Consider the following 19,905-nt stretch of genomic DNA (forward strand, 5'->3'; position numbering starts at 1 on the left):
CCATTGATGGATACTGAGGTTGTTTCCATATCTTGACTATTGTAAATAATGGTGCTTTGAATATGAGGGTGTAGATATCTTTTTGAGTTAGTGTTTTTAAAAGTATTTTATTTAGGGTGCCTGGGTGGCTCAGTTGGTTAAGTGACTGCCTTCAGCTCAGGCCATGATCCTGGAGTCCCGGGATTGAGTCCTGCATGGGGCTCCCTGCCCAACGAGGAGTTTGCTTCTCTCTCTGACCTTCTCCCCTCTCATGCTCTCTCTCACTCTCGCAAATAAATAAATATCTTTTAAAAAATAATAAAGATTTTATTTATTTATTTATTTGAGAGAGAGGGAGGGAGAGAGAGAATGATATGAGGGAAGGGTTAAAGGGAGAAGCAGACTCTCTGCAGAGCAGGGAGCCCAATGCAGGGCTTGATCCTGGGACTCCAGGATCATGACCTGAGCTGCAGGCAATCACTTAACCAATGGAGCCACCCAGGTGTCCCTGAGTTCGTTTTTGATACCTTTGAATATAGCCTCGAAAGTGGAATTTCTGGTTTATATGATAGTTCTATTTTTAAATTTTTTTGGATCTTCCATATTGTTTTCCATAGTGGCTGTACCAATTCACATAATCTCACCACCAGTGCACAAGTGTTCCCTTTTCTCCACATCCATGCCAGTGTTTGTTACTTCTTGTCTTTTTGATGATGGCCATTCTAAAGAGCATTAGGCAATATCTCATTGTGATTTTAATTTGCATTTCCCTAATGACTAGTGATGTTGAGCATCTTTTCATGTACCTCTGGCCTTTTATATGTCTTCCTTGTAGAAATGTCTATTTAGATCCTTTTAAAATGCCTAATTTTTTAATTGGGTTATTTTGTTTTTGCTGTTAAGTTGCATGAGTTTTATATATATATATATATTGGATATTAACTCTTTATCAGATATAGGGTTTGCAAATACTTTTTCTCATCCCATAGGTTGTTGTCTCGCTTTGTTGGCAGTTTCTTTTGACTGAGAAGCTTTTAGTTTGATGTAGTCCCACTTGTTTATCTTTTGTTGCTTGTGCTTCAGGTTTCATACTGAAAAATCATTACTAAGACCCATGTCAAGGAGATTTATTCCTGTTTCCTTCTAGGAGTTTCACAGATTCAGATTTTATATTTAAGCCTTTAATCCATTTTGAGTTAATTTTTGTGAGTGGTATAATATATGGTTCCAGTTTCATTCTTTTACTTGTGAATATCCAATTACCCCAGCTACATTTATTAAAGAGACTATCTTTTCTCCAGTGAGTATTCTTGGCTCTCTTATCAAGTGTTAGCTGACCATATAGGGTTTAATTTATTTCTGGCCTTTCTATTTCATTTCATTACTCTATTTGCTTATTTTTATGCCAGTACCACAATGTTTTGATGACTATAGCTTTATAGCATAGCTTGAAATCAAGAAGTATGATACCTCCTGCTTTGTTCTTTCTCAGGATTTCCCTGGCTATTCAGGGTCTTCTGTGTTTCCATATATATTTCAGGAGAGTTTTTTCTACTTATAAAAAAATGCCATTAGACTTTTGATAGTGGTTGCACTGAATTTATAGATGGCTTTCTGTAGTACTGACATATTAATAATATTACTTCTTCCAGTCCATAAACACGAGATACTTTCCATTTATTTGTGTCTTCTTCAATTTCTTTCATCAGTGTCTTGTAGTTTTTAGCATGAACACATTTCACTCCTTAGTTAAATTTGTTAAGTATTTTATTGTTTTTGATGCTTTTTAAAAAAAATTAATTTATTTTTTCAGCATAACAGTATTCATTGTTTTTGCACAACACTCAGTGCTCCATGCAATAAGTGCCCTCCCTATTACCCACCACCTGGTTCCCCCAACCTCTCACTCCCGCCCCTTCAAAACCCTCAGGTTGTTTTTCAGAGTCCATAGTCTCTTATGGTTCACCTCCCCTTCCAATTTCCCTCAACTTCCTTCTCCTCTCCATCTCCCAATGTCCTCCATGTCATTGGTTATGCTCCACAAATAAGTGAAACCATATGATACTGGACTCTCTCTGCTTGACTTATTTCACTCAACTTTTGTAGCAACATGGACAGGACTGGAAGTTTTTGATGCTTTTGATGCTACTTGTAAATGGGATTGATTTGTTTGTAAATATTTCATTTTTACTCTATAGAAATGTTACTGATTTTTGTATGTTGATTTTGTATCCTACAACTTTACTAAATTCACTGATTTGATTTATCAGTTTTTGGTTGAGACTAGAATTTTTTATATATAAAATTATGTTATCTGCAAATAGAGACAATTTTATTTCTTCCTTTCTGATCCTGAAGCCCTTCCCTTCCACCCTTTCTTCCTTTTCTGTCATTGCCTGATTGCTCTAACTAGGACCTCCAGTACTATTTGAATAAAAGTACAAGAATGAGAATCCTGTGTTGTTCCTGATGTTAGAGGAAAAGCTTTTAGTCCTTTCACCTTTGAGGATGATGTCAGCTGTGGGTTTGTCTTATATGGCTTTTATTGTGTTGAGATATCATGAATGGATGTTGAATTTTGCTGAATAATTTTTGTGCATCTACTGAGATGATCATATAATCCTTTTCTTTCATTCTATTACTGTGATGTATCACATTGGTTGATTTGTGCATATTGAAACATCTTTGCATCCCAGAGATAAATCTCACTTGATTATGGTGAATGATACTTTTAATGTACTTCTAAATTTAGTTTGCTAGTATTTTATTGAGAATTTTGGCATCTCATTCATCAAGATATTGACCTATAGTGTTTTGTTTTGTTTTTTTCTAGTGTCCTTTTCTGATTTTGGTATCAGGATAATGATGGCCTCAAAAAATGAGTTTGGGAATGTTCTCTTCTCATCAAATTTTTGGGACGAGTTTGAGAAGGATTGGTGTTAACTGTTCTTTAAATGTTTACTAAAATTGAACAGTGAAGCCACCTGGTCCTAGGCTTTTCTTCATTGGGAGACATTTTATTCCTGATTTAATCTTCTTAGTAGTAACTGGCCTATTCAGATTTACTATTTCTTCCTGATTCGGTCTTGGTAATCTGTATGTTTCTAAGAATTTTCCCATTTCTCCTAGGTTGTCCAGTTTATTTGTTTGTTTGTTTGTTTGTTTGACATATACATGTTCATAGTAGCCTATGATGGTTCTTTCCTTGTCTGTGGTATCAGTTGTAATGTTTCCTTACTCATTTAAATTTTGTTGATTTGGGTCTTCTCTCTTTTTTTCCTTAGTCTACCTAAGGGTTTGTTAATTTTGTTTATTTTTTCAAGAACTGACTCTTAGTTTGGTTAATTTTTCAATTGTTTTTCTGTTCTCTATTTATTTCTGCTCTAATCTCTATTATTTCCTTTCTACTAATTTAGGCTGATTTTGTTTTTCTTTTTCCTTAAGGTGTAGAGTTAGGTTGTTTACTTGGGATATTTCTTGCATCTTAATGTAGGCACTTATGCTATGAACTTCCCGTTAAGAACTGCTTTTGCTATGTCCCATAAGTTCTGGTATGGTGAATTTCTATTTTCATTTGTCTCAAGAAACTTTATTTCTTAATTTCTTCTTTGATTCATTGGTTATTCAAAAGAGTATTATTTAATTTCCATGTGTTTGTGAATTTTCCAGTCTTCCTCTTGTTATTAATTTCTAATTTCATGCCATTGTGGTCAGAGAAGATACTTGGTACAATTTTAACCTTGTATTTGCTAAGACTTGTTTTGTGGCCTAACATAAGGTATGTCCTAGGCAATGTTCCACGTGCACTTAAGAAGAATGCATATTTTGTTGTTGCATAGACCATTTTGTATATGTCTGTTACTTCCATTTGATCTACAATATTTTTTCCATTTTATTTTATTTCTTCTCAGTGTTCCAAAATTCATTGTTTATGCATCACACCAAGTGCTCCATGCAATATGTGCCCTCCATAATACCTACCACCAGGCTCACCCAACCCCCTACCCCCCTCTCCTCCAAAACCCTCAATTTGTTCCTCAGAGTCCGCAGTCTCTCATGGTTAGTTTTCCCCTCCGATTCCCCCCCTCTTACTTCTCCTCTTCATCTCTCAATGTCCTCTCTATTATTCCTTATGCTCCACAAGTAAATGAAACCATATGATACCTGACACTCTCTGCTTGACTTATTTCACTCAGCATAATCTCTTCCAGTCCCGTCCATGTTGATAAAAAGTTGGGTATTCGTCCTTTCTGGTGGAGGCACAATATTCCTTTGTATATATGGACCATATCTTCTTTATCCATTCGTCCATTGAAGGGCATCTTGGTTCTTTCCACAGTTGGCAACTGTGGCCATTGCTGCTATGAACATTGGGGTACAGGTGGCCCTTCTTTTCACTACATCTGTATCTTTGGGGTAAATACCCAGTAGTGCAATTGCAGGGTCATAGGGTAGCTCTATTTTTAGTTTCTTAAGCAATCTCCACACTGTTTTCCAAAGTGGCTGCACCAACTTGCATTCCCACCAACAGTGTAGGAGGGTTCCCCTTTCTCCACATCCTCTTTAACACTTGTTGTTTACTGTCTTGTTAATTTTAGCCATTCTAACTGGTGTAAGGTGATAACTCAATGTGGTTTTGATTTGAATCTCCCTGATTGCTAATGATGAAGAACATTGTTTCATGTGTCTGTTAGCTGTTTGTAAATCTTCTTTGGAGAAGTGTCTGTTCACGTCTTCTGCCCATTTTTTGATGTGATTATCTGTTTTGTGTGTGTTGAGTTTGAGGAGTTCTTTATAGATCTTGATATCAGCCCTTTATCTGTAGTGTCATTTGTGAATATCTTCTCCCATTCCCTGAGTTGCCTCTTTGTTTTGTTGACTGTTTCCTTTGCTGTGCAGAAGCTTTGATCTTGATGAAGTCCCAAAAGTTCCTTTTTGCTTTTGTTTCCTTTGCCTTTGGAGACATATCATGAAAGAAGTTCCTGTGGCTGATGCCAAAGAGTTTAAAGCTTATGTTCTCCTCTAGGATTTTGATAGATTCCTGCCTCACGTTGAGGTCTTTTATCCATTTCAGGTTTATCTTTGTGTATGGTGTAAGAGAATGGTGGAATTTCATTCCTCTACACATAGCTGTCCAATTTTCTCACCACCATTTATTGAAGAGACTTTTTTCCACTGTATATTTTTTCCTGCTTTGTCGAAGATTATTTGACCACAGAGTTGAGGGTCCATATCTGGGCTCTCTACTCTGTTCCACTGGTCTATGTGTCTGTTTTAGTGCCAGTACCATGCTGTCTTGGTGATCATAGCTTTGTAGTAAAGCTTAAAATCAGTAACATGATGTTCCCAGTTTTGTTTTTCTTTTTCACCATTTCCTTAGCAATTCGGGGTCTCTTCTGGTTCCATACAAATTTTAGGATTTTTTGTTTCAGCTCTTTGAAAAATGCCAGTGGAATTTTGATTGGGATGGCAATGAAAGTATGGATTGCTCTAGGCAGTATAGGCACTTTAACAATGTTTATTCTTCCCATTCATGAGCATGGAATGGTCTTCCATCTTTTTGTGTCTTCTTCAATTTCTTTCATGAGTGTTCTGTAGTTCCTCAAGTACAGATCCTTTAACTCTTTGGTTAGGTTTATTCCCAGGTATCTTATGGTTCTTGGTGCTACAGTACATGGAATCGATTCTCTCATTTCCCTTTCTATATTTTCATTGTTAGTGTATAAGAAAGCAACTGATTTCTGTACATTGATTTTGTATCCTGCTACATTACTGAGTTGCTGTATGAGTTCTAGTAGTTTAGGGGTGGAGTCTTTTGGGTTTTCCATATAAAGGATGCCCACTCTCACCACTCTTGTTTGACATAGTACTAGAAGTCCTAGCAACCGCAATCAGACAACAAAAAGAAATAAAAGGTATTCAAATTGGCAATGAAGAAGTCAAACTCTGTCTCTTTGCAGATGGCATGATCTACAGTATTGTTCAGATCCACTGCTTCTTTATTGGTTCTCTGTAAATCTATTGTTGTTTAAAGTAGACTATTAAAGTATCTATTACTGTATTAGTATTTATTTCCCCTTTTAGCTTTGGTAGTTTGTGCTTTACATATTTAGGTGTTCCAATGTTAGGTGCATAAATATTTACAGTTATACCATCTTGATGTCTTAAACACTTTATCATTATATACTGACTTTCTTTGTCATTTTTACCATTTTAAGTTTAAAGTCTATTTTATCTGCTGTAAGTATAGTTACTTTTGGAGTTTTATTTGTTTTGTTTAGTTTTTTGTTGTTTGGTTGGTTGGCTTTAATTACCATTTGCTTGAAATGTCTCTATCCATCCCTTCACTCTCAGTTTATGTGTATCTTTAAAGCTAAAAAGAGTCTCTTGTAGGCAGCATGTTGTTGGGTATGGGCTTTTATTTTTTTATTAAATCCATTCAGCCATTATATGTCTTTTGATTGGGGAATTTAATCTGTTTACATTTAAAGTAATTTTTGATAGCTAAGAACTTACTATTGTCATTTTGTTAATTGTTTTCTGGTTATTTTGTAGATCCACTGTTCTTTGTTTTTTATCTTTTTTTTTTTTTTAGTTTTGATGTCTTGGTAATAATATGCTTTGACTTCTTTATCATGTTCTTTTGTATAATTATTCTAAGATTTCCCTTTGTGGTTATCATGAGGCTTATATAAAATATATTGAATTTATTTATTTATTATTTCATTTTTTTAAAGATTTTATTTATTTATTTGTCAGAGGCAGAGAGAGAGCAAGCACAAGCAGGGTGAGTGGCCTACAGAGAGAGAAGCAGGCTCTCTGCTGGGCAGAGAGCCTGATGCAGGACTTGATTCCAGGACACTGGGAACATGACCTGAGCCAAAGGCAGATGCTTAACCAACTGAGTCCCCCAGGCATCCCTATTAAATTTATATTGAACCTATTTTAAACTGATAACAGCTTAACTTCAATAGAATTAATATATTTTACACATTTATGTCTTTCCTCCCCCATATTTTAGGTAATTGCTATTAAAATTTACAGGTGTTTTCTTTTCATTGTGTAACTAATAACAGATCATTGTATTGATGCTTTTTACCATATTCTTTTTTTAACTTTTAAGCTAGACTTTTGAGTTATGTACCACTATTACCATATTGCAGAATCTAACAATGACTATATATTTACCAGTACCAGTGAGGTTTATGCTATTTTTGTGTGTTTTTATTATGTTAATTAGCATTCTTTTACTTCCACTCAAGAACACTTTAGTATCTCTTATAAGGCAGGTCTCGCAGTAATGAACTCCCTCGGCTTTTGCTGTTTGGAAGTCTTTTTTCCTCCATTTCTGAAGGACAGCATCGACAATTACTGTCTTTCAATTTTTTTTTGAGTGTCATTCCATTGTCTCCTGGCCTGAAATGTTTGTGTTGAGGAATCTACCTATGGTCTTATCAGGGTTCCCTTATATGTAAGTTCTCTCTTTTTTCTTGCTGCTCTTAATATTCATTCTTTGTCTTTGAATTTTGACAACTTACTTATCATGTGTCTCAGTGTAGCCCTATTTCATCCTACCTTTATGTCACCTGTTCATTAATATACTGATAGCTGAGCTTCCCTATGACCCTGCAATTGCACTACTGGGCATTTACCCCAAAGATACAGATGTAGTGAAAAGAAGGGCCATCTGTGCCCCAATGTTTATAGCAGCAATGGCCACAGTCGCCAAACTGGAAAGAACCAAGATGCCCTTCAACGGACGAATGGATAAGGAAGATGTGGTCCATATACACTATGGAATATTATGCCTCCATCAGAAAGGATGACTACCCAACTTTTGTAGCAACATGGATGGGACTGGAAGAGATTATGCTGAGTGAAATAAGTCAAGCAAAGAGAGTCAATTATCATATGGTTTCACTTATTTGTGGAGCATAACAAATAACATGGAGGACATGGGGAGATGGAGAGGAGAAGGGAGTTGAGGGAAATTGGAAGGGGAGGTGAAGCATGAGAGACTATGGACTCTGAAAAACAACCTGAGGGTTTTGAAGGGGCAGAGGGTGGGAGGTTGGGGGAACCAGGTGGTGGGTAACAGGGAGGGCATGTATTGCATGGAGCACTGGGTGTGGTGCCAAAACAATGAATACTGTTACCCTGAAAAGAAATTAAAAACATATATATATATATATATATATATACACACACATATATATATATATATATATATATATATATATATACTGATAGCTGGCTCTACATTCAGTCTCATATTAGAGTGTTAGAATCAGTTAATAAGCTTATGTTAATGTTCATTTCCAAATTTTAATAACAAAATAAGGAACATTATGAACATTTTAAAATTCCATGATCTTTGATTTCTTTTGAATAATTAAACTTCCCATATTACATTAATTTCTTTATTTAAATAATATTCAGAGGACTAATATTAAAAATTCAGAAAATAAACTCTGAACGCCAGCTTTTTGGGAGTCAGTTTTACATAAAATATATATTAACTATGTCCTCCTTCTGATGATTATAATATCCTGATAGTTATTTTACTCACTAGGTTTTATAGCTCCCTAGTTGGGATATTTCATCAGATTCCCAAATAAAAAGACCAATAATTAAAGACAAACACCTCCTCAAATGTTTATTGCAACTTCACACTTTTAGGAATTAGTAATTGAGAGAATCACAAAACTGAGGATGGGAAATAGTTCAACAGATTGGACCTCAGCCAGATGGAAACACTTTGCCTTTAGTAGCAGGTGGTTCCTTTAAAAAGAGGATGTTTGCAAGTGAGAAGTTTAGGTGGGTGTATGTTAGAGCAGACATCATACTGGAGTTCAGAGAGTTTCAAAGACATATTTTCAAGGTCCAAGTCATCAATCAGAGTTTTTATATTGCATATTCTCCATTTATGAAAATGTGAAAAAGTGCTTTAAGCAGATTTAGATCACCTGAAAGTCACTGCATTACTGTGTTGCTGAGTGCTGCCATAGTGCTTTTGTAAGTTCACAGTTCCGTTGGTCCTCAGTGATATATTACAAAATTTACAGTATTTATATCTTAAGTCATTTTAGTCTAAGTGGGATCGAGTTAGATCACTAGCTCTCTTTTGCACACACACACTCCTTTAATCAGTCAGGGGATGTTTTCCAGGCAGTGCTCTTATCTTAAACGTCCTTTTTCCCACTACCTTAGTCCTTAAATCTATATCCCCCGCCCTCTGGAATAGCAAAGCTTTCACTGGAAGTTAAAGGTAATCAGCCATAGGCATTTGAAGGAAATTGCACAGGACAGTTCTATATTCTGCAGCTCCTGCAGTGCACAAATGCATACGGCAGCAATTAAAAGCCTAAACAAAAAGAAAAATTAATAGAGACTTGATGAACCTTACTGGAGTCGGTCAGGGCAAAATGTTCACATGCTAAGGCCTGAACTTTGATCAATGGTAGCAAAACTAATAACTTTTATTGGCATAAGAGGATTCATACTAGGAAGTATGGACCACCATGTGAGGACAGATACCCAAAGTATGGTTTGCTGATACAGAACCAGGAAATAAGAGAAGAGGAGGTCTAGGCATAAAAGAAGGCGAAGTCACTATCCTAAACTCCCTAAACAATCAGTATCCAGTGAGGGAGGCATGAAAGTCACACTGTACTTATGTGTGTGTGTGTATGTACCTATACAAATATACCCATTTGTAAATACTGTGTATATATACATATACATTTAATTTACTATACATAGTCATGCTTAATTTAACAATTGCAAACTCTATATAGTTCACTCCATTTTGTATTTTTAATTTTTCTGTTAACCCTTTTGCTTACTCATAAAGTTTAAAGACAAAAGAAACCCTTCTGTATTATTAGTTAGAGCTTCTACTAACCTATCCAAGAATTGTGTATTATCTTTGTGATGGAGCAGGTAAACACATTCCTTTAAAAAGATACCAAAGTGGGGCGCCTGGGTGGCTCAGCGGGTTAAAGCCTCTGCCTTCGGCTCAGGTCATGATCCCAGGGTCCTGGGATCGAGCCCCGCATTGGGCTCTCTGCTTGGCTGGGAGCCTGCTTCCTCCTCTCTCTCTGCCTGCCTCTCTGCCTACTTGTAATCTCTATCTGTCAAATAAATAAATCTTGAAAAAAAAAAAAGATACCAAAGTGGTGGCTGGGTGGCCCAGTTGGTTAACTGTCCAACTCTTGATCTCAGCTCCAGTCTTCATCTTAGGGTCATGATTTCAAACCTAACATTGGGCTCCACACTGGGTGTGGAGCCTATTTAAAATAAATGATAGATAGATGATAGATAGATAGATAGATAGATAGATAGATGATAGATAGATAAGACAGATAGATAGATATCAGAAAAGGGGCAACTTCTGTTTGAGTAGGGTGACCTCTTACAATTTCATGAAGGACTGGGTATAAAGTGTGTCACATTAAAGACACTTGGCACATACTTAATGAATAAATGAATACATACATGGATGAATGATAATCCTAAATAGGGCTTTTAGTGACCCCTTTGGGTTTATATACAATCTACTGTCAGTATATCTTACTGGAAGGTGATGCAATCGTTCTATGTATAAGGTGGTGAAAAGTAAAGCAAAGATTTTCCTGAGCCTGGATAGGTGGGTTGGTCCAGTGGTAGAAGTATTAGGAATGCCAACTTCCTAAGTAGTTTTATCAGCCTGCTTCCTGCCAAGAGAATTTTGGGAGGTCCAGGAGCCTCCTTTCATTTCATACTCGCTCTGTCCCTTTCAGTCAAGCTGGCAGTGTTTCTGAAAAATTGTCGCAAGAACCAAGTGAGCCTTTGCAGATTTTATGAGGATTCACTCCATTAGACAAAAGCCACACACCCACAGGTCTTTTTGAGATAATCCTTTCTTTCTCTCTTGGTTTTCTATTGAGATGGCTGAGAGAAATTGCCCTTAAACTTCCCAGAGGCTTTCTAGTTTGAGATCTAAGGGAAACATCCTTAATCTCCTAGAAGGGTCTTTTATATGACTGAATACTCTGACCCTGTGATCTTTTCAAGGCTGTAACAGGATTGTATATTCACACTTTCAGCCTTTTCTCTCTGGCATGATGGTGGCAATAATCTCTTAACTCTGGAGTCTTTTGCCATTTACATAGATTGAGAATTTTCCCAAAGCATCAAATCTCTCCTTGTTACTGTAAGCAGCAAAAAATCCTAGTGACACTTGCAACATTTCAGAAATCTTCTTTGCTCATCACATATGAAGTTCATTACTCAGGAATGTTTTCCACCTAACTGTAGTGCAGAATTAATTCCTTAGACTTCTTGTCACCACATAACAGTGATCCTTTCTTCAGTTTTGAAGAATATGTTCGTCACTTCCTTCTGAGACTCAGAAGCCACGTCTTTACTAAATCAGTTCAAGGCATTCTAGACTTTTTTCTATCATGTTCCTAAAATTCTTCCTACTTCTTCCCACTTCCTAATTCCATTCCACATTTTCAGGTATTTGTTACAGCAACAATTCACTTCCAGATACCAAAAACTGTACTCGTTTTTTAACTGCTGTGTAACATTTACCACAAATTTCACAGCTTAGACCAAACTTACTTATGAACTCAGACTCTTTTAAGTCAGAAATCTAGCATGGTGTCCTTGAACTCTTTGCCCATGATATCAATGAAATCAAGGTGCTGAGAAAACTGAGTTCTCACCTGGAAGCTTCAGAGGAAAATATGCTTCCAAGCTTATTCTTGGTTTGGCAGATCAGTTCCTCACAGTTGTAGGACTATAGGTTACAGGTTCCCATTTCCCTTCTGGCTGTCAGCCAGGGCCACTCTCAGCTGCTAGAGTTTACCCACATTCCTTGCCATGTGACCTCCTCAATCTTCAAGCCAAAATATTTAGCCATGTCCTTTTCATGCTTTAAATCTCTGATGACTCCTCTTGTGACAAGCCAAAGAAAACTCTGTACTTATAAAGAGCTCATGTGACTAGGTCAAGTCCTTCCGGGTAATGTCCCTTTCCCAAGGTTGTCTGTGTCATATAATATAACCTAACCGATGGAAGTTATAATCCTGGTGATTATATAGGATATGTATGCCAGGAGGGCAGGAAATCTTGGAGCCTATCTTAGAAGCCAACTTATCACAGGTGTGATTCATTGGCCCCTTTCAGTCCTGAAGTAGAGTTTATAGTCTGGGAATTTATTTTTTATCATTCTTCAGTGTCTATCTACCCACCCCCCTACTCTTAGCTCTTTAGATCAGTATATTAATAGATTAAGAAACAATGGGAATGGAATTTCATGATAAATTGTCCTCATAAGAATGCACAGATTCCCACAATGAGAGAATAGCTTTGATTTGAATTGAGAAGACACCCTCCAAAGAGCAGAACTTCTTAAATCTTCTAGGAAGCAGTACTGGCCTAGCCCTCTAGCCTGCATGCTGTTTATGATAACCTACCCTCTTTTATTTTAGACTGTTTTTGCTGTCTCCTGGTTATCTGTAGGATGAATGTAATTCTGAGTATTTGCCCAATCACCTGAGGTCAAGGGGGACCAGGTAAGTGCCAACGTTCTACTGATGCCTGGGTCTATTGATATTTACAGATATGATGTCCCTTGAGGCTGAGAGATCACAAAATGATAGATTTCTCCCCCAGAAACATCTCAGAGGTAAGGCTGAAGGCCACATGGCTGGTGGACCATGGCTGTTGAAGGTATTCTGACTTTCCTGATAATGCTTTCCATCCTTCAGCCGTACAATATGGGGGCTTCAGTGCTGGATTAGGAACCAGTAAAATTGGGAGAGAAATGTAACATGCTAGAGCAAGGAAGGAATCTGTCTCCTTTTAATATGAGCCTTGCTTTAAATCTCTATTTTTGCAGTGAGGCTGAAACTATCCTTGCTTTGATTCCATAGAACTCCAGGCATGAAACAGTAAAAAACCTCCTAAAACGCTGTGATGCAGAGTAGTTTTTATGTTATTCAAGCCATCCAAAATGCTACATCTAGTGAAAGGTGGTACTGGGACCAATATTAGATATCAGGCATTTTAAGGTTCACCTAGCATAGTAATTTTGTTTCTTACAGTAGCTCCTAGGGATAGTTTATGGAAAGACATTATTCTTTGATTTTTATCATGACAATAATTTCAAAAGTGAAGAGATGTTTCTGAAATATTACCATTATCACCTAACAGCCTAGGAATAACAACTTACTTTGAGTCTTGAGATAAAACTATGAAAACTTGGCATGTTATGTTCAACTCAAGTTTTAAAGCACAGAAGAAAAGGTAATCTAATAATATAAAGGTCAATTTGAAAAGAGTTGGGCATCTAGCAGGGTAAACTTTGGAATACAAATTAAAAATGTTATTCCAGCAAAAAGACAGTGTCATTCCCTAAAAGACAAGTTGCTGAGAAGAAGAATTAGGAAAAAGACGATCTGTTATTCAGAAATCCTCAGGTGGGGTATTATACATGGAATAGTTTTTCTACCTCTATGGCTGCTCGCTTATGAGAAGAGAAATCCAGGCAGGTGAAACAGTAGATGAGGAAAACCAGAGCACTAGCTAACAAAGCAATCAGTCTCAAGTCAGGGAGAGCTTCTGATTTGAGAAACTATAGGAGGGTTTCTGCCAAAACAGTAAAGAACTAAAATTTGTCTCTAGCATAGAAAATAGAACAAAGAGAGTCTGGATTCATAGTGTATAAAAGGCAGCCAGAACTTTGGTCAGTTTGTCTGAGTGGACATAGAAATCTCCTTTCCTACTTTAAATACATAGAAATTTTGGATAAACTATAACACAACTGCACACAAACACACACAAATGCCCCAGTGCTGAAGATAAAGATGGATCTCAAAGTCAGAGCAGTAAGAGAGGGCCAGAGTCAAAGGGCTTTTGTACAGAACTGGGCCTGAGACAGGCCTGAGGAGCTGGTGGGTGGGTCTTTAACAGTAGCAGTGGGAATTGTGTGCGTCGGAGCTGGAATCATGCCACTTAAGAAGAGCAAGAAGTCCTGTAGGACTTGTCCATGCACACCATGAGACTCAGACCCACGAAGACCACTCTCCAGAAAAGTGATAAGAGGGATAACTTTCTGGTTAGGACCAGACAAGGAGAAGGGTCATCAGAGGAAGCCAGGCTGGTGCTGTGTATGAGTGCTAAGTTAGCGCTGTCTGCAATCTCACAGCACAGGTCCTAAATCTCACACAATACACACTAGTCCTGGGCCAGTAAAATGTACAGGGTCCTAAGCAGAAGTGATCAAGAACTCTAAAGATGCTCTCACGATCAGGTCATGGTTCATAAAGGAAAGCACAGTTTGCAGAGGAGAAAAGTTTAATAACTTTGATTACTTGATCATTTTAAATTTCCATTGAACCGTAGACACTATGGACCAAATTTAAAGGCAGATGACCAATGAAAGAAAATATAACTGACAAAAAGAAATAGTATCCAGAATTTATAAATAACTTCTACAGATTAATAAAGAAAAACAGACAAACAAAAAGTACTAATAAGCAATTTACAGAGGAAGAAAATGGCCCAATAAACATGAGGAGATTTTCAATTTCACTTGTGAAGACTGAAGGAGAACCTGATTAAAAACACTGAATACTGTTCACATTCATCCAATTGGCAAAAGTCAAAAAGAAGATTTATATTATCTTATAAACTAAAAAAAAATTTTATAAAATTAAAAGCATACAGATCCTACCACACAATAATTCTCCTCCTTGGTGTACCGTAGAGAGAGCTGTGCACACACAACCCAGTCAACATGCACAAGGTGGCTATGCCAGCACGGCTGCAAGAACAAAACTTCAGAACCATAAAGGTCAACCACTAAGAGAAGGGATGAAAGGCAGCTTTGTTCTTGTTGAACCAGTATATCACAGTGGAAAGGGGTGAACTCCATCTCTGTTTATTAATAAAGCTGTATCTCAGAAGTTAAGGTTAAATGAAAAAGTGCATGCCACAGAATGATACAGTCCGAAAGTATTCAGGAAAAAAATTTAGAAGTCACAAATTACATATTAAAAGATGTTAAAAGCAGGGTTCCTGGGTGGCTCAGTCAGTAAAGTGTCTGCCTTCTGCTCAGGTCATGATCCCAGCCCCACATTAGGCTTCCTGCTCAGCAGGGAGCCTGCTTTTCCCTCTCCCTCTGTCACTCCTCCTGCTTGTGCTCTCTCGCTCTGTCAAGTCAATATATAAAATCTTTAAAAAAAAATGTTAAAAGCAATTGATGGCCTGTAAAGATAGGAATAAAATTTATGATGGAGACTGACTTTGAGGAGGTAAGAAGGAAAATGGTACTGAGTACATCCTCAAGAGAGGACTTCAACTTTACCTGTAAAATAAAATAAATCTATAAAAGAATAAAAAAACCTTAACAGTTTCAATGCTAGGTGATGAGTACTAATGTGTTTGTTTACACCACAAAAATTGATAAAATAAACAAAACCATGTAAATAAATATCCCAGATTCATGTTTAAAATCGCATCTCAAATTCACTTTTTTCCTTTCATGGAAAGGAAATCATATCAGCAATCATTTTGAAGCTGTTAATAAGTGTTGTGATTAATTTTTTGAAAACTGGGAAGCAAATGTTTGCTCAAAAATAGAATGATGAATTCGTGTCAGCAAATGAAAAACAAACAATCTAACAAATAATAAGTCAGGAAGTAAATTCTTAAAAGGGCCTTCTGGTGTGCCATGAGCTGCTCTGACCTTGGTACAATGTATTTTACCAGCAAAGACCTCTTTTGACGGTTGGCTGCTACACTGCAGTCAACCAAAATGTTACCCTGGTATTCTCTTGTCTTTGCATGTCCCTACTTAGAACAAGACTTAACAAGTCATAAACCCTGACTTTTCTTTCCCTACGGCATTTCTTCTAATCACAAGTACCTGTGCTCATGCAGGTTAATAAAGTGAATTCTCCTCCATATCCACAAATTTTGAAGCTTAAATGAACTGAAGCAAGACTCCACTAGAACCTTATGAATCTTTCTAAGAACTGCCTATGATGATTCCATGTCAAACACCAAGATCAATCAAAACTCAGACAACTAAACATTCATTCACGCATTCGCAAAAATAGCAGATTTCATACTTTCTTTTTTTTCTCTGCTCTTTGTAACAATTCCTTCTCCTTCCAAAGCTTCTCTTTCTCCTTCTCCTTTTCTCTTCTTCTGGCAGAAATTTCCATCTCCAATCTTGCTACCTCTTCCTGATGGGCTCGCCATTGAAGAACCTGAAATAAATGGAAATTCATTCCAATAACTATACCCAGTCAAGTGATTTTACAGAGGTTTTATAGGACTATGTTCTATGTCAAGCAGGTGTCAAAGCTTTTCCAAATACAGATTAAAATTCTGTGTGTGACGTGTGCATGATGTGTATGTAAGATGTGTGTGTGTGTGTGTGTGTGTGTAAGTGTTAAAAAGAGAAAGCAACTTTAAAATCATCTCATTCAGGGATTCTTCACTTAGATTCATGGACTGAGATCCTAAAGATTCTGTGAGTTGACTTCAAAGAATCTATGAATTCTCAAAAATAGTACGTACAAATTTCTCTATTTTTGCACAGGTTTGTTTTCCTGAAACGACAGTTCAAGTTTCTAATCAGTTTTCAAAAATTCTCAAATGATCCTACGATCCTAAAAGTTTAAGAACCACTGATAGATTTCATCCTTATTTTATAAATGAGGAAAATGAGCCTGATTGAAGATGAAAAAAATTTTTAAGACATTTAAAAGAACTTTCTGGGTATTGATTGATATTATTGGTAGAAGCATAATTGGTACTGCACTTCTAAAGGACATTTTTTACATAAACAAATATAAATAAATAAATAAATAAATTTTTTACATAAATAAATACATAAATAAATAAATTACATAAATAAATAAATAAATAAATAAATGTTTTACATACATAAATATTTATGTAAATAAATATGTATCACAATATAAAATATGCATAGCCTTTGACCCACAACCACATTTTGGGGAAGTTATTCAAAGAAGACAATCAGTTGGATAAGTGCACAAAATGTATCCACAGGAATGTTCCCTGTGGTGCTGCTTAAGCAGAAAAATTAGAAAGAGTCTAATTGATTCTATGTCCAACACCAAGATCAATCAAAACTCAGACAACTAAACATTCATTCACACCTTCACAGAAACAGGATGTCTGGCAACAGTAGATTTCTTAAATTAATCCTGATACATCATGCAATGACCGCCATTGAAAAAGAATGGTCTATGTCTATTCATTGACATAAAAATGTCCACAACATATTATTAGATGCAAAAAAGCAGGTGCAAAACTACATTAATAGTATGATCTCAACATAAAATATCATCTATGTATTGCTATATACTTTACTCTTAGGGCTGCCTTTGCTGCATCCCAAAGATTTTGAACAGTAGTTTTCATTTTTGTTTGTTTCCATGAATTTTTTAAATTCTTCTTTAAATAAATAAATAAATAAATTCTTCTTTAATTTCCTGGTTGGCCCATTCATTCTTTAGTAGGATGCTCTTTAGCCTCCATGCATTTGAGTTCCTTCCAACTTTCTCTTGTAGTTGAGTTCTAGTTTCAAAGCACTGTGGTCTGAAATATGCAGGGAATGATCCCAATCTTTGGTACTGGTTGAGACCTGACTTGTGACCCAGGAGAATCTGAAGAATGTTCCATGTGCACTAGAGAATAATGTGTATTCTGTTGTTTGGGATGGAATGTTCTGAATATATCTGTGATGTCCATCTGGTCCATTATGTCATGTAAAGTCTTTATTCCTTGTTGATCCTTTGCTTAGATGATCTGTCCATTTCAGTGAGGAGGGTGTTAAAGTCCCCTATATTATTATATTACTGTTGATGTGTTTCTTTGATTTTGTTATTAATTGGTTTATATAATTAGTTGCTCCCATGTTAGGGGTATAGATATTTACAATTGTTTGATCTTTTTGTTGTACAGATCCTTTAACTAGGATATAGTGTCCTTCCTCATCTCTTTTTATAATCTTTGGTTTAAAAATCTAATTTATCTGATATAAGGATAGCCACCCCCAGCTTTCTTTTGATGTCCATTATCATGGTAAATGATTTTCTAGCCCCTCACTATAAATCTGGAGGTGTCTTTGGGTCTAAAATCAGTCTCTTGTAGACAGCATATCGATGGGTCTTCTTTTTTCAATCCATTCTGATACCCTGTGTCTTTTGATTGGGGAATTTAGCCCATTTACATTCAGGGTAACCACTGAAAGATATGGATTTAGTGCCATTGTATTGCCTGTAAGGTGAATATTACTGTATATTGTCTCTGTTCCTTTCTGGTATATGTTACCTTTAGGCTCTGTCTTTGCTTAGAAGGACCCCTTTTGTTATTTCCTGTAGGGCTGGTTTGATGTATCCAAATTCTTTTAGTTTTTGTTTGTCCTGGAAGCTTTTTATCTCTCCTTCTATTTTCAATGACAGCCTAGCTGGATATAGTATTCTTGGTTGCATATTTTTCTCACTTAGTGCTCTGAATATATCATGCCAGTCCTTTCTGGCCTGCCAGGTCTCTGTGGATAGGTCTCCTACCAATCTAATATTTCTGCAGTTGTGAGTTACAGACCTTTGTCCCAAGCTACTTTCAGGATTTTCTCTTTGTCTCTGAGACTTGTAAGTTTTACAATTAGATGACAGGGTGTAGACTTATTTTTATTGATTTTGAGGGGGGTTCTCTGTGCCCCTTGGATTTTGATGCCTGTTTCCTTTCCCAAATTAGGGAAGTTCTCCACTATAATCTGCTACACTATACCTTATGCCCCCCTCTCTCTTCTTCTTCTGGGATCCCAATTATTCTAATATTGTTTCAGGTTATGGTATCACTTATCTCTCAAATTCTCCCCTCATGACCCAGCAGTTGTTTATCTCTCTTTTTTTCAGCTTCTTTATTCTCCATCATTTGGTCTTCTGTATCACTAACTCTCTCTTCTGCTTCATTTATTCGAGCAGTAACAATTCTTGATTGCATCTCATTAACAGCTTTTTTTTATTTCAACTTGGTTAGATTTTAGCTCTTTCATTTCTCCAGAAAGGGATTCTCTAGCATCTTCTATGCTTTTTCAAGCCCTGCTAGCATCTTTATAATCATCATTCTGATCTCTAGTTCTGATAGCTTCCTAATGTCTGTATTGCTTATGTCCCTAGTCATCAGTCTTGCCTCTTGTTCTTTTTTTGAGGTGAGTTTTTCTGCTTTGTCATTTTGTCCAGAGCAAAATAGATGAATGAGAGAATAAAACACTAAAAGGGTAACAAAGATCCCAGAAAAATATACACTAAACAAATAAGAAGAGACCCAAAGCCAGGAGGAAAAGAAAGAAAAAAAAAAAAAAATATATATATATATATATATGACCAGGCTGGCAAATAGAATAGAGCCATGCACTTGATTTGGGGTGTATTTTGGTCTATTAGAAGAAACTGCCTCCCAAAATTTTAAAGAAAGAAAAACATATATATATATATATATATATATATATATATATATATATATATACAAAAATAAGGGTAAATTTGATGAAGTGATAGAATAAGTCTATAAAAATGAAAATTTAAAAAGATTTTTAAAAAGAAATTGATAAGATAATAAGTTGGTTGAAAAAAGAAAGAAAAAAATTTAACAAAAAAAGAAAAAAAGGAGAGAATGTGATCAGACGGGAGACTAAAACAAAGCCATACACTAGATTTAGGGTATATTTTGGTCTATTAGAAGAAACTATCCCCAAAATTTTAAAGAAAGAAAAGCTTATATATACAAAAAATAAGGTTAAATACAATGAAGGGATAGAATATGACTATAAAAATAAAAATTAAAATAGATTTTTAAAAAGGTATTGATAAGATGTTGGTTAAAATAGCA

At 36.1% G+C, this 19,905-nt stretch overlaps 1 protein-coding gene across 1 annotated transcript in view; it reads right to left on the bottom strand.

Moving 5' to 3' along the window:
* Nucleotides 1–19,905, bottom strand: part of CCDC148 (coiled-coil domain containing 148) — a 247,270-nt gene that overhangs the window by 73,310 nt on the left and 154,055 nt on the right. The window contains exon 11 of the mRNA XM_046018376.1: nucleotides 16,104–16,244. Within this exon, the coding sequence (XP_045874332.1) occupies nucleotides 16,104–16,244 (141 nt within the window). The remainder of the gene's footprint in view (nucleotides 1–16,103; nucleotides 16,245–19,905) is intronic.

Source organism: Meles meles, chromosome 9 (genome assembly GCF_922984935.1).
Source record: "Meles meles chromosome 9, mMelMel3.1 paternal haplotype, whole genome shotgun sequence".
NCBI classification, from domain to species: domain Eukaryota; kingdom Metazoa; phylum Chordata; class Mammalia; order Carnivora; family Mustelidae; genus Meles; species Meles meles.